The sequence below is a fragment of the Lethenteron reissneri genome, chromosome 10 (assembly GCF_015708825.2).
Source record: "Lethenteron reissneri isolate LAM-NWPU_2019-01 chromosome 10, ASM1570882v1, whole genome shotgun sequence".
NCBI lineage: Eukaryota > Metazoa > Chordata > Hyperoartia > Petromyzontiformes > Petromyzontidae > Lethenteron > Lethenteron reissneri.
In genome coordinates this window covers 1,375,738-1,391,566 of record NC_083788.1, presented here as the reverse complement: position 1 = coordinate 1,391,566, position 15,829 = coordinate 1,375,738, and the positions used below count along the sequence as shown (strand labels likewise).

Below are 15,829 nucleotides of genomic sequence, written 5' to 3'. Positions count from 1 at the left end.
TCAACAATGGATGTTGCTGCAATGCCCTCTGCTGCCCACCACGCAAGCCCCACAGCTTAGAACACTTGTGCATCGTGGTTTGCCCATCCAAGGACTATCCGGGCTCTCAATCCCATCTGGATTCTGAGAGATTTGGCAAGATTGGGCGCACTCAAGGTGGTTTGGTCAAATGGAGTAATGACAAGTTGAAAAAAAAATTCTGTTTCTAGATCTCATATTACAACAACAGCAAAGCAGTCCTGACGATGGCGTCGTCCCCCCGTGACTCAATCTGGTGCACAGCAACAACACGTGGATTGGCGAACGTTCTCTTACAAGGCTGTAGCACAGAGCCCCACGTGGTTTGGGTAATTCGATGATACATGGCAGGAGTATGATGGCACCAAGGTGGCGCAGCGGTAACACTGCGCACGCGCTATGTGCGTGTAATATCGCTCATTTCCGTTGCTGTTACCCTTTACCAAGGAAAGCCTCACTCGGCCTCAAGACACTTTTTTGAGGAGGGTTCCTGCCAAGTTTTTGCATTCGGGAGCGATGGTGCTGCGTGTATAATTCCATTGCGTAATTGGGTCGTTTGCAGCCTCAGACACCTTCCCAGCTGGAGCAGGACCTGCTGGAGGTGCTGGAGAAGGATGTGTCCTCGTTGCAGGACACCCCAGGGAGATTCACCGGCCTCTGTTCGGCCAAAACCGGTAACCCCTGGAAGGTGAGAGCACCTTCACTACACAGCGATTGCAGCGCCGCGGTGGCTAGGAGATGTTACCTCCCTCGCCTGGTATGTAGAAGGTTGTGGGTTGTGGGTTCGATCCCGTACCCTGACACCTGCTGTTTATTTGGGGTTTGCGTGTTTCTCTCCCCGTGACTGCGTGGATTTTACTCCAGGTCCTCGGGCTTTTCCCTTCCACATTTGGAATCGACGTGCATTTACAGTATTTGGCTGCTAAACATTTCCACGTGACGAGCCACTTTTGTTGAGCTATCATTTGTGGCTAAGTCGCTTCTGAAAAAGAGCTATACAGCTCAGTGGGCCTCACCTGGTAAAATAAACAGTTTAGTTTATATTTAGTTTGCAGCGCTGCAAGGAGAAGGCTCCAGCGCCACCGCCTGAGGGCAGCTGGGGATGGGTAATAAATGCTGGGCAGCACTGTCCCTCCAGGCCACGCGTTTCTCATTTGAGCTTCAGCGTAAAGGGCTCCGAGGCGCATTCATTGAAGTGAAGTGGGCCGCATAAATAAATAACACGCAGCAACCGTTGAGCGTCGCTCCAGAGAATATAAGCCACAAAATAATTAATCGAACATAATACCTTGTTCCCATATTTTTCTCTTGACATCAATAAATAAAAGTGCATTTTACACAACCCGTTGGCCACACGGCCTTCCTGGAGTGTACCTTAGCATCATCAGTTCAACACAAGCACACACTGGACCGATGTTGGTGAACCGACTGATATTTAGAGGCATTTACCCTCTTTGCAATGGGTACTAGTTTGACGTAAAACTAGATGACACACAACACATAATAAGCAGATGTATAATGCCTTCGTCGCACTTACAAATTAAGAGTGACTCGTCGATACAGATGGATTGATCATCGTTCCGGAATCTTACGCGTATGGCAAAATTAGTGACTGAGTAGGAGACGTGCGAAGGCTGGGATGAGCAAGGGGGGGGGTTCAGTAATGATGCAATGGGGGCGCTCACATAAGCAACGTCCTCAGATCTGTCGGCACCGGACCAGAAGCGGCTCGGTGCCGTCAGCATTGGGGGTTGAGGCTTTGATGATGAATTGCCGACGTGACCATGCATCACCCTGAAGGTGCCCATTAAGCCACCTGACACTGCTCGCTCACGTTATTAAAGATCATTCGCCGCCGCCGCCCCTCTCATTCTTCTTTCTCTTATTCCGGTCAGGTGGCTCAGCGGTAGAGCGAGCGGCTCTCAATTTGAAGGTTGACAGAAGTTACAATCCTAGTCGAGGGTTGACTTTGGACAATCATTCCTTCCGGAGTCGACAAAACAAGTAGCAATTATTTGGGGAAGTTGACGTTGGTTGTTCCTATGGACAACAAACGAGACCCCGTCATAGGAATGTGGAAGTTCCACCAACAACTGCAGAAAATGGTGCAGAACTGCTCGTGAAGTACCTTCATTTGCCTCGCTGTCCGCTCTAAGCGTTGCACGGCATTCAATCTGCTGGATATTTGCCTTGCCGTCCAATATCCAAAAGCATTTGTTTAATCTGGCAAACAAAATAATAGTGTGTGTATGTCCTGGTGCTCACAGGTCAGACGATTGACCCTCTACTTCATGGCTTAGGTTTAATTACTGGTGGCTGCCCAGATTCATCAAACCGGGACCGTAGTGATGTTGGCTCATGGGGTTGACATTGCCATTAACCTTTTAGCTATTCACAGACACTTCCACAGTTGCTCTTCACAACAATTAGCTCGCTCGCTCGCTGTTAATAGGAGGTGGTTACTCGGTAGATCAGAGGTCAAGAGTGCTGAGCTGGCACCGCTGACATTGTGGGTTCCAATCCAAGAAGCCACTCATAATTAAACCTACTAATTTTTATTTTACCAGGTCTGGTCCACACTGATCTATATTATAGCTCTTTTTCAGAAGCGACCTGGCTATCAAAAATGATAGCTCAACGAAGTGGCTTATCACTTGGAAATGTATAGCAACCAAATACTCTGCAAATGCATGAATCTAAATGTGGAGGGAAAAACTGAAGGAACCGGAAAAAAATCCACACAGCCACGGGGAGAGAGACACTGCAAATTCCAAATATACAGCAGGCATCAGGGTCGGAATCAATCCCACGACCTCCTGCATACCAGGCGAAGTAGTTAACATCTCACCACCGTGACCCACACAAAAAAAGACATTGCATTAAATTTCGTTCGGAACTTCATTTCAGCAAATTCCACCTCTAAGAATCAAACCCTATACAAATATATCGTTTTAACTCTCCTGTGAAGAACAAAATTCCGTCAAGTGGGGGGGTGGAAGTGTGCTCGCCCCCCCCTGGTGTTCTCTGAATCTCCAAAGGTAGCGCTGTGGTGTCGGATTCCGTGGGCCGCTTGACCACGAAGGGTTCTTGTGCTGCTCTGCTACTAGGCATCCGAATGGGATATTTCGGCTTGTGACGTGAAACCAAGAGGACAATTTAGGGAAGGTCATTTGGAAACGTTTTTAAAATGTACCTTCAGCCAGTATGAATCTTGTCAGTTGCACAAAGGGCAGGGCTGCTTGCATCCACAGCAAAAAGCGCGCCCGTGCCCTCGGCTGAGCCAAACGAGTTGTAAATCAAGCGTGCGATTGATTGACGACCGAAGGAAAGGATGAAGCCCCCCCCACCCCCGTGAGCTCACCACCGTGTAACGTTTGGATTTAAACCGTAGCTTTAATAATAAGTAATAATTCAAATTTAGAAGACTCATTCCATTCCAGGATCCCAATGCGCAATGCTTAAAAAGCATGAAAAAACTACAGAACCAGGCCAACTGACCAAACTAAAGAGGGAAGGCCAGTTTAAAGAGATGGGTTTCCAAAGCAGACTTAAACAACATATCTACCGACTGCGGTTGCCTGATTTCAAGTGGCAAGGCGTTCCACAGAGCGCACACCGACACGACGGGTGGTGAGTGAAATCAAACCATTCGTTCTCTCGTACCGGCGCAGAGGAATTGCGTGCGGCTTCGCTGCGGGGTGCTTCTCTCTGTACTGAGCGGCGTGCCCTGGTGCTATCTGCAGGCCGACTTTCCCGCCAAGCGTGCTCGCAAGTCGCTGGCCCTCGACAAGATGGACACTGAGAACTGCTGCCATGTCCTGCCAACCAACGACCAAGCCGTCGTCAACCCTACCAGCAGCGTAACCAGCACGGTAACCAGAGTAGTGGCGAGCACAGTAACTTGCGTGGTGACCAGAGTGGTAACTAGCGGTAACCAGTGGTAACTTGTGTGGGAACTGGTGTGATAAGCAACGCCATAACCGATGTGATAACCAATGGGTATCCATCACGGTAACCAGAGTGGTAACTAGTACAGTAATTGGCATGGTGACCAGACTGGTAACCATCAAGGTAACCACCACAGTAACCAGTGGTAGCTATCACGGTAACCAACGAACCAGTGCGGTAACCGGCACCCCACCCTCTTGGTCCTAGAGAAATAGCAATATGCAAAGGTGATGCTGCTGCCCGTACACAGCAGCAAGGCATGAATACCCATCATGCCCTGCATCGATGTTTTGCACACACAGTGCATCACGCCGTTCGAGAGTGCCCCGAAACACTGTTTGAAGACGAGTGTTAGGCCACGGTGTGCCAGCATCGCCAATCGTCGCTGATACCACTGGCAGGGCACACAGCTCGGGCAAATTGTTTCGTGCCAGTCTGGCTGATCTTGCAGCTTGGTTGCGATATCCTGCCCTCGCGAGAGACGGACCGAGTGGAGCCCCCTCTCGTTAACCACCCTCTCGTTAGTCTTCCTCTCGTTAACCACCCTCTCGTTAGCCACCCTCTCGTTAGCCACCCTCTCGTTAGCCACCCTCTTCCATGTGGTCCAATGATTGTTGTACAGCAACATCCCCATTCCCGTCTCCCCCCTTTCACGCGGTTTCGAAGACGCGTCGTCGCTTCATTATGAACGCAACTCGCCGATTATTGCGTCGCCTCAACCCCGGCGCTCACGTCGGCGACGGCATTGTCCGCCCCCTCTCGTTATCCGTTGCCTCTCAGCCTTTGCCTCCATCACCACCCGCTACGACTCTACACAAACTACTTTGTGTCGCACATAAAGAAACTTCCTGTACCGTACAATATATTAGTAATGTACATTATTTAGGTGATTGTTTTTGTAGTGTACTGCATTTTATTGTACCCTGTATAATTTGTGTTAAAGTGCTGTACTCACATTACGAATGTACTACTAGTAAGTTAATGTAACGTTGTGGGTACGTCACTGATGAAGATGCGCGCGTTAACACAGCAGCGTCTCGGTACAACCTCCGTTGTCTTGTTTCAGCTCTCGTGGAAACATCGCTTTGATTGACGTCGTTTCGATATTCGTCCTCATCGTCACCTTTCAATGATGCGCATCCCCGACGTAGAGCGGCGGGGCGCTACTGTTGCGGTCCCCGAATCTGCTTAGAGCAGCGGGGCGCTATTGTTGCGGTCCTCGACGTAGAGCGGCGGGGCGCTACTGCTGCGGTCCCCGACGTAGAGCAGCAGGGCGCTACTGCTGCGGTCCCCGACGTAGAGCAGCAGGGGGCTACTGCTGCGGTCCCCGACGTAGAGCGGCGGGGCGCTACTGTTGCGGTCCCCGAATCTGCTTAGAGCAGCGGGGCGCTATTGTTGCGGTCCCCGACGTAGAGCGGCGGGGCGCTACTGCTGCGGTCCCCGACGTAGAGCAGCAGGGCGCTACTGCTGCGGTCCCCGACGTAGAGCGGCGGGGCGCTACTGTTGCGGTCCCCGACGTAGAGCGGCGGGTTTCAAAACTCTCCAATCTTCTAATATCTGCCCCCGCCTGCCCGGCCTTCCTAGCGCCCTCGTTTTCGAAGAATGCAACACCCGCACGCGGTGCCGTTCATTATAAACCACTCCAGCGAGCGGCAGCCAAGCCACAGACCGCTTCACCAAGCTTCCTCCAAAATGGTTTCTCTCCAACGGAATGCCTGCGCAGGCAAAGCCGTGCTTCAGAAATTGCCGTTCGGTGACATCAATCATCGGCGCGCATTGATCTTTCCCAACACCCACCGCCCTTTTGACTGCACTCGGGCCTGCTCACGCGCTGTGTAATGGGGGGGGGGGGGGGGTCTATAGGGACACGGAAACACGCGTGCGTTTACTACCTGTAGCGGCGATTCGCAACTCGGGTCCTCGCAACCAACACCAACCCTTACCACGCGTTTGCGATCGCCAACGCTTTGTATGAATGCACAAATTAAGCCACTGCTGCACGAATGCTGTACCGTGAGGGGGGCATCTCATGGAAGGCCGGTTGAGAAACACTTGCCCAGCTCTTGGGTGCGTTTTTCGGGTTCTGCCGTGCTCAGGATGTGGCGGCGAAACGTCGGGAAGTGCTGAACCACACCAGGGCAAAAACCGGAAAACAAATGGGAGAGCTGTTAAGGGCACTCACTTGTGGCCCATGGATCCAGGGTTCTCTACAAAAGCTGGAAATAGAAGTCTTTGAAAACACACTGGAGGGGCTATACAGCAACTCCTGCAGCGTAGCCTTCTCCTCCTCCCCCGTCTCCTCCCTCCTTCTCGTTCCCCCTTCCCGTCTCCCCTTCTCGTCCCCCTTCTCTCCCTTCTGTCATACGTCCTGTAAGCAACAGTTTGTGTAGATATCATAGTTGAATATTAAGACCCTTCGACTAATCCTAGGCGGCAGTAGATGCTGTACAGATTTCAGAGATGCCGCCAGGGCGTGTGACGTGGATGATGGCGCACACATGTCGGCGGTGCGTTCTGATGGTTTGGGGTTTTGCCACAGTCGCAGTTTGGCGATTCTTTGATTTTCCATTTATGGAGCGATGTGTTGCGTCTCGCGTGCTACAGCGTAGTTAGCACCTGCTAGGATGGACCAATATTGTTGCTGCCCTGTTTCTGTTGAAGAGCCGAACGAGGCACAAGAGGAGGGTGATGGGGGATGAGGCTGAGGAGAGTCCTCGCCAGCCGCTCACCCCGCTACGCACCTCGCTCCAGGACAACCTCTGCTGCAAGATGCCCATCCAGGTGACACACGCGTTCGCACGAAGGTTTGCCGATGGCGAAACTACGACGTGCCGTACTATTCTACGATATACCGTACAATACACGATATGCCGTATCATACGATATACCGTACGTTGCTAGGATGTGCCGTACAGTCCTATGATATGCCGTACGATGTGCCGTGTGATACTATGATATGCCGTACGGTGCGTCCTAGAGATACAGGTAACACTGGATATCCGTAAAAATAGTGGACATCTGAGAAAAAGATCTCAAGAGCTCATCGGATTCCTCTAGCGTAAATAAATATTCTGATTCTGAACGCTCGTTGCCACACGGCAAGAGGGGCCTGGCTTCAATTCCTGATTCGGGTGCCTTTGTATGGAGTTTGTATGTTCTCCCCCTGTTCTGCAGTTCGAGTGGGAGTGTGAGAGTGTGCAGAGTTTGTATGTTCTCCCTGTGGCAGAGGGAGTGTGAGGGTGTGTGCAGAGTTTATTTTCTGCCTGTGGCAGAGGGAGAGTGTATAGAGTTTTTATGTTCTCCCTGTGGCAGAGAGGGGTGGGAGTGTCAGTTTCATTTCAGTTTTCAGTTTCATTTATTAGGTATAACCCTGTGAGCCATGCGGCTCTTGACTCGGGTGCAACCGCAACAAAACAAAAATATGAACAAGAAACATCTTAAAGTGACTACATGCAACAGGAAAATCCTGGAAAAAACAGCAAAGTCTTCCAGAAAAAAACACCGTATTTCAATGCTGTGTGCAAAAAATCCCAGGGATGCAAGTCAAACAATAACAACCATAAGACATTGTAGCTTAAAGTTATCAGGCTAACTCTGTACTACAAAAAACAAACATGCTAAACCAAAACGTTTTCAAAATCAAACTAAAGTTATAATTTTTTTTTAACTGTGAGCATAGGAACTGTGATTCAAATTTAACAATCAATGAGATACATAACATGTATGACCAAACTTTGCAGCCATAGTTGGCTGCATGAGTCACTCCATAACAGCAGGAGTATCAGTAGCAGAATCTATTTTTTTCAATACACTTTTAATGATCAGCACACTATAATAAAAACTCAAGACCATACTTTGCAGCGGTCATCCAGAACAATACATTTGATTTCAGACCATTCTGAATAGCAGTGGCAGCTAGGGTTTTACAACTCCTCTAGAGCAGTTTTGAGTGAAGATCTCACAGGTAGTGATCCAAGTTGTAGTTTATTGGCGATAGCATTCCAGACCCTGGGGGCATCAACAGAAAATTCCCTTCCTTCAGTATTTGTACGGCAATAAGGAATGTGAAGCTGGTTAATGAGCGAAGACCTTAGGTCACATTTGTTCTTCGAAACAGTGATGAGATCCAGCAGGTAGTCTACTCATTTTTTTGTAAGTACATCGTGAATAAATAAGATCTGATGCACAAGCCATCGATCATTAAGAGAAGTTAAGTTTGACCCAATGTAGAGATCTCAGTGGTGGGTCCTATATGGGCAGTTCAATGCAAATCTTAAGGCCGAGTGATAAATTGAGTCAAGCTTCTTCAGTATAGTACTGGGGGCTGATTTATACACGATGTCACAGTAATCAAGTAGAGGCAGTACGGTAGCTTTTATCAATTCCAAGCGGAACATAGGGGAGAAGCAATGCTTGTGTCGATACAGAAAACCAATTTTTACTTTAGTCTTTTTACCAATATAATCAATGTGAGTGAGTGTGAGTGCAGAGTTTGAATGTTCTCTCCCCGCTCTGCCACTGCGAAGCAGCGAGCTTGTCTCGGGATATGCATGCTCTGTGCGACTGGTCAATTTCCTTGTGGCTGGGACCATTCTCATATGTTATAATGAGCTGTCATTAGCCATAGTTCAGTTCAGTGCCGGAAAGCAACACTAATTACCTCATTTTTTACCCCACACAGCAGTGCATGCATGCTTTAATTGCACATACATGCTCTAATTGCACATGCACACTCATTGCAATCATGACATCGCTTAGCATAATTAGTTTGAATCACCTTTTGTGTGTGTTCTTCTTTGCATGCGTTTCATTATTGGGCTGCAATGCACCTCTTGCACCTGACACTGCCTGCTGCTTGAGAGTGAGCGACATTAATTACTTAATAAGATTCATTCACCCGGTGCAAAGCTTGTTGATTCAGATTTTTTCCATATTTTGTTTTTTTCTGCTCCCAACTACTCTATTAATTATTTTCAGTTGAAGTAATAATGATGTTGTGCTGAAGGCACAATGTTGCCACACGTTGACTGACAATCTCCTGAGGTAGCTTGGTGGCACAGAGAGCTGAGGCCTGTGTCAGCATTGGGCCAGTACAGATGCCATCCTGGGTCTTACGATAATAATAATATTAATACTCACATTTATATATCGCACCCGTGAAGCAACACACAATCTTGTATTTGAGGGTAACGGCCCAGTCACCATTGGCTGCATCTACGATACATGATATATATAAAGATGTTTTTATTCCACTTAAATGTGAGTGTCTAATAGTGCAGCAGCAGCCATGGGATCTGACAGGGTAGCGAGGGTTGGTAACGCGGAGGTGCGGCAGTGACAATCTTTGACCCCCCCACCGCTGCCCCCCGCCCCCGCATCTCATCCCCCCTTCCCCTCCTGCACAGATGAGCGAGGAGTGGGAGGCCGTGGCGTGCGGCAAGACGGAGGACCAAGTGTTGATGACGGAGAAGGCTCGCAGGATCCTGCACACCCTGCCTCCGCGGAGCCTGGTGCTGTGAGCGAGTGCCACCGCACAACCCCCCGTGACTCGTCCGCCCCTCCGTGCGCTTCGATTGCGACGTCACAGACATTCGCCCCCCCCCCTTCCCGATCGGCCGAGTGAGCGTTGACGCGCCAGGATTTTTTTCCGAAACGGCAGCGACTTTGGTTTCCCCGCCAAATCCCGCGCCGGCATTCATTCTCTAGGTTAAGATGGTTGTGGGAGTATTTAAATGGAGAACCCGGTAGCGGGATTGTTAACTGTAAGTGTAATGGGTTCAACTGAGTCGCAGACATAGACTTGGAGGCAACACATTTATTCAGTTCCAACACACGGGGTAACTTCCCCCTTAACAGAATAACAACCTATGGTGGTAACCACCAGGCTAACTACACTAGTTACCACGTAACTGCTACTACGGACCGGGACCAACAGCTTTGGCCCGGGTCCACGTGTTGGAGACTCGTTGAACGGAGAACGTAGACGAAGGGTTTCTTCCAGGATGAACAACAACCCTGGTCCCTCTCGGGGACCCGGCTTATATTCTTTGTGGTGTGGACAGCTCTGCCCTTGGCCTCGTCCACCTTCCAGAATCCTCGGGAAAGATCTAGGTCCCAATCAAGTGACCACCCCTAGCCCCCTCTTGGGGCTCCTTTGTCAATTTAACTTGTCACGTGTCTTTCCGGGTCAACCAGAGTGCCATGGCCTCACAGAACCTCACCCTTTGGCCGGCACCCACACACCCTGTCCTGTAGGGTCGGCACTGCACGTAAAGCGTGGTGCCATCACGCGCTATTATATTCAGCGTTCACCGGGCCCCTCTCGCGCCGGTACTACACCCACACCCTTGTGGTATCCGCGATGTCGCTACACCGCACGCCGTGCCCCTCTAGGGCCGGCACTGCACCCACCCAGCATGTTGACATCCAGCGATGTCACTACACAAGTATAAAAAAGTATAAAGTCGCTAACGTAAAAGGATTTTAAGGATTGGCCGTTGGTCGTTAATGATCTCAGTGCCGTTTGAAGCGTGTCAAAAAACATTCCGTGAGTGATTTCCTGCTCGCATGAGCGTCGAGGCCGTGCTCTCCTCCTTTTTACAGCCCTGAGCCAGTGGTGGAAATTCCGCATTCCAATGCCGAGGACGTGTCTGTCCCTAGGACGACCGCTACTAACTTTTACCCCCCAATCAGTTTATTGAGCCGGGCGGAACCACGTGGGGGAACCGAGTCACCGCTCAACCGGGATTTGAACTCTCAACCTTCTGCTTGCGAGCCGGTCGCCTTCTCACTGGGTTGTCTGCAGCAAGAGCTCCGTTATCCGGCATCCATGGAGGGTGCCAGTTAATCAGATATGCCGATTATTTATGGTCCACCAAATTGTCCAAGTACATGAAACTTTTCAAGAAAACAAAAACATTAAGCCTACATTTTAACTATGATATGGGAAATAACATCCACTTTTGCAGAGGTACTCACCGGTCCGTTGTGGAGCATTTTAAGTTGATTGTAGAGACGCAGTGGGTCCGTTTACAGTACACATTCGTACAGCCTGCCGCTACCGCCACCACTTGGCAGCGTCCTGAAGCTCCCGTAAACTACAACAACAACAACGGATCTATGAGAAGCCCACGGCAAGATGCCGGATGGCTGTTGGAGTGTTTCCGGACACTTGAAGGACGATTTGTGTTGATGTCCTATGGCAGACGCTGGTTGTTAGAGCATTTTGCTGCACGTCTCAACGTAGAGTGGCGGCCTGTGGGTCAATGCTTGCGTAAGCCGATGTCGGGCGGCACTGCCGGCGCCGACGGGGAAGGGGAGATGCGTAAGAGGAATGGAAATGTTTTTTTTGGCCACATGGACGACCCCATGCACACGAATGCCCTGCTAAAGCAGCACCTGCTTAAGCCAGTGTTCTTCATCGCAAGGCCACCGCCGCCCACTGGCGGCGGTGGCCTTTAGCACGGCCCCTCACGTGCGGCCCTTCCCGACACAATACACAAATAGTGAACAACGCCCCCCCCCCCACCCCATCATCATCATCGTGCTGATGTCACAAACTTCCAATGGTTTGAAATGATGTGGCGGCCCTCACACTGATGATGTCTTATCGGCAAGAGTGCCCCCCTCCCCCCCCACCTCAGAAAATGAATGAAGAACACCGGCTTCAGCGCTTGTTTGCGTTGGAGGTGTTTGTTCGAAATTGAGCAGCGCATCCTTTAAACACCGATGTGTAAACCAGCTCGCCAAATGTATTTTGTCCCCCCCCACGACACCGGGTCGTCCCAAACCACAGCCTCTCTGCCACGCTCCGTCGTCTCTCCGCATTCACCAATTTACTTCTCCCCGTTCGAGTGCAAGTCAATTCGTCACACGCTGCACGTGCCTGATGATTGTTAAACGCGTCTCCCGCGTGGCAATCGACGCTATCGCCGTTATTAAGAGCCGATTTAAGACTTGAGATCTCGAGTGTGTGTCGTGTGTGTGTGCGCGTGTTTGTGTGCGCACGTGTTCTACGTGGTGAGCGGTAGTGCAGCCGTTAGCGCACCGCCCTACGATCCCAGCGACGCGAGTTCACGGCCAACACCAGTGACAATTATTTGAAGCGGTCCTGGGCCTTCCGTAGGTCGAGTTGGCATGTAAACATCGCCACTTGGGAGAGAGCCAGCCGGGCGCGGTCCTGGCCACCCACCCCCTTGTGCGCTGTGCCGGTAACAGCACTTGCCCCAATAGTATGTTAAGGCTACACGGGGGATATTGTTATTTGTGTTCCATGTGTGCGCATGCGTGTACACATGCTACTCGGCGTTGTAGCTCCTCCTGTGAGAGAGTGGTCAGTCCACTGTGAGGACTATTTGTATAAAGATATTTAGCTTTTTAATCTAATAAAAAACATAACATTTGTCTGTCTCAATGCTAGGCACTTTATTAAAACCAGTTTTAACCGAAAGCATCTGGCCAAAAGTTTTAGCAAATGAAAAATGCACGGAGAGCTTTTCGTATTTTGCAAACATGATAGGACAGCGCCACCTAGCGATACGATTTGCTTCGGCAGATAATGTCCATCTTCAGATGTTTAATATCAGAATTTTTTTTCAAGTAAAACGAAATAAAAAATATTTTGCTTGGCCCTGTGTGGCTCACAAAGTCAAACTCGTAGTCAGTCACTCTGCTTGCTGACATGGTTCACGCACTCGTGCCCAGCCGTGGGTTAAATCGCTTGTTTTAACATCAACATTGTTTGAGCCCCCTGTCACTTTCTGCGAAACTGTGTGGCCAAAAACTCCATGCGGGCCGGTGCTGCGGGGCACATGGTTGGTTGAAGTTCTTTTAAACCAGGGGCCGGAGTGTCCAGAGGAAAAAAACTGCGTAAATCCTACGATAGAAGAAGCTGCTGCCTTCAGCCGGGTCTCAAGCTTCTAGCAAGAGAGGGCAGCTGTTGCCGAGCATCGGGACGTGTCTGCACGCCGGTTGGCCTCGCGCAGTGTAGCTATGGTGACCAGCTCCCCTGCGGGATATTCCGCAAGGCACTCGGCTACATGTACAAACCCGGTGTGAACCGGTACATACGTACATGTGTATGTAAGTCTACGGATCTCTGTGTAAGTCTATGGATGTTGAACTTCTTTCACATTGTACATAGCCAACCATGCTAAACGGAGGTGCGGGGCAAGGACAACAAACTAAACACAAAAAACTGTTTTTAATAAATGAATTTTCTATCTAGATTATTTTAAAGTGCGTAGCTCCTTCCTAATATCGGAAGAGCTGTTCCAGATGGCTGCAGAAGCGCATCTGAAAGTGCGTGACGCGGTGAACGTCTTTGTTCGATAGCCAGCCAAAAGCCACTGCGAGGATGGGCCGGAGTTCGCGTGATGGTTTATGCTCCTTGACGCAATGAGAGTTTATCGGCAGGTCGCATGTGACGAGGGCAAGTGTGGGTACCCATCTCTTTTTTTTTTTTCCAGGTGAGGCCCGGCCCAACCTGGCCACAAATGATAGCGCTCAACAAAGTGGCTTATCGTGTGGAAATTTCTAGCAGCCAAATACTCCAGGCACATGTTTCTAAAAACCTCTTCCGAGACATCTGGCCAGCGAGGAAGAGTAGGCCAAATACCCTCGGGGGGGGGGGGGGGGGTGATGACTAGAGGAGGCAGTGGCGGGTGAGCAAGACATGGCTGGGCTTGAACCTTACTTCAACCGTCGTATATCCACGCGGTGCCTGCGGGAGTCTTTGTGGAATTGTGACCTCTCCCTCCTCCCACTCATTGCATTCGTTGGCAGTAGCCAAGCGACGCGGCTACCGTTAAACCCCACGTGCTGGATGCCGGCCACGTGCCCTGGCTATAATTAATCCCGTTTCTGAAGCCAATAAAACACATCCCGCCGTCTCCGGAGACCGATTTGCGTCACGGGAATGCTTTATGTCATGGCCCTTTGCGCCGTAAAAATAGATATGCTGATGTGTGAAGGGTCCTGAGCATCAACTCTTTTTAAAAGCAGTGCAGTGTTGGGTTCTCTGTTTTGAGCCCCAGGCACACTTGGTGAAACGAGAGTCCTTGTTCAACCGCCTCCCCTCTCGCCCCCACCTCCCATTGTTGTCACCCGTTGTTTGCCGCCAGCATTTGCTCATTTTTCCCTTAATGACCACGGCCACCGCCGGGCCCTTCCCTTAGCTCTTCCTGCGAGTCCGCACGGGAGCGATCGGCTGCTGCCCTGCCAACTTGGTCGCGCGCAATCAAATCGGCTCGTCAAATTGCGGGCGTCCCCCTCCCCGCAACCGGGCAGACGTCGACAGGCGATTCACATCGCACAATTTCAAGAGCGACTTCCAATCGTGTGGCCTCCGGTGTGGACCCAAACCCCCCCCCCCCCCTCCTCTTCCGTCTCTCGATCTCTTGAGAAAATCCCATCTCATACAAACGGTGCTGATGGTTTGGTTTTTTTGGTCTGGCAAAGAGTGCTTTGAATCGCATTACTACGCATCTTGCTGCATGTATCCCTCCACTGCGGAGGGTGATGAGGCCGTGAGCCCGTGCGTGATGCCCGCCCCGGAGAGAGGTGCGTTTGCTGTTGCTATCACCTGTTGGCGGTGATCCCTATTGGGGCTTAAACTGTGAGCGTCTTTCGTTCGCGGCTTCTTTGAGAAACCGGACGTTGTTCCTCGACCCTCCCCCAGATGCAGAATATTTATACTGCAGGATGAATTCGATGAGCTATAAAGCTCTTTTTTTACAGATGTCCAGTAGTGGCGGGTAGGAACGTTACAACAACAAACAGTACACAAACACGACAGTAGTGCAAAGTACAAGAAAGGTAAACAAATCGCCCAAACGCATAGAAATTAATCTAAGCCATCCCCATCCTACCAGGCAAAGGCCACTTCCATTGCTTGTTGCCTTTGTTTTCTTCCGACGGTACAACCGAGCCAGCCCGGGTGCGGCTAGGCGAGTGCCAGGTTGCTTTTCCACTGCAGAAACTGAACCGTGCCGCTGACGTCACGCACGACGAACGGACGCGCCGACGAGGCTGCGACGGGGTGCACTCGCGTCACGTTTTGGTGAACTCGTTCTCGGACCCGCCCGTGGCCCTGGTTGGCCCACAATCCAGACGTCGTGTGAGGCGGGCGGATTTTGCCGTGCGCGGTGGAACATGTGGAATGAGTTGTGTCGCTGGGATTGGCAGCAATCGCAGGAAGCGACACTGCGCAAGTTTCTAAATCCTGTCTACACTTGCGGATATAACAACGTAAAACATTTTATGTATTGCATCCTCCAACGGCCAGTAGCCCCATGAGATACATGTTTGTCTCTTAACAACCTTCACACAATTAAAATAGCAGTGCTAACAATTGTACTTATTGTGAATAGTTTACAGAGAGAGGACGCTTTAGGGATAGACTATTTTCTGGTAATGTACTAAGTGGTTCGGGCTAAGATAGTACTGGAGTGGTATGACTTTTGCCCATATGTTGGTGAGCTGTGTATTTAATGCCATGTGTAGGGGGGCAATTGTACTGTGTACAGTTAAGGATAATGACGCATGCTGACACGTGTAAGTTAAAATGTTAAGACTGTGTATGAGACTTAAGGCATTTTTTCCCATTTAATGAAATGATTATATATTGCAAAATGATGAACAGTATGGTTAAAAGTAAAACTTCATTGTTGAAAATGGTGATTTATTGTACAGGATGCGTGTTATTTCAGTAAACAAGGTGGTTGGGACGTTATAATGTAAAGTGTCAGGCGACTGCTAAAATGCATTGCCAATAATAATGCCATGAACGTTAGAAAAGTCTCTACAGAACCAAGAATATTGGTCAACATTGGTTACCAGCCCACTGACTCATGAACACGATAAA

The 15,829-nt window shown here is 50.1% G+C and overlaps 1 protein-coding gene across 3 annotated transcripts in view; it reads left to right on the top strand.

Annotated features, from left to right (window-relative positions):
• Window positions 1-15,645, top strand: part of LOC133340795 (myb-related protein A-like) — a 38,037-nt gene extending 22,392 nt beyond the window's left edge. For all 3 annotated transcript variants that reach the window (XM_061549195.1, XM_061549194.1, XM_061549193.1), the window contains exons 14-17: window positions 581-706; window positions 3,762-3,890; window positions 6,628-6,747; window positions 9,372-15,645. In XM_061549195.1, the coding sequence (XP_061405179.1) occupies window positions 581-706; window positions 3,762-3,890; window positions 6,628-6,747; window positions 9,372-9,485 (489 nt within the window). In that variant the 3' untranslated portion in view covers window positions 9,486-15,645. The remainder of the gene's footprint in view (window positions 1-580; window positions 707-3,761; window positions 3,891-6,627; window positions 6,748-9,371) is intronic.
• The last annotated feature ends 184 nt before the right edge of the window (window positions 15,646-15,829 follow it).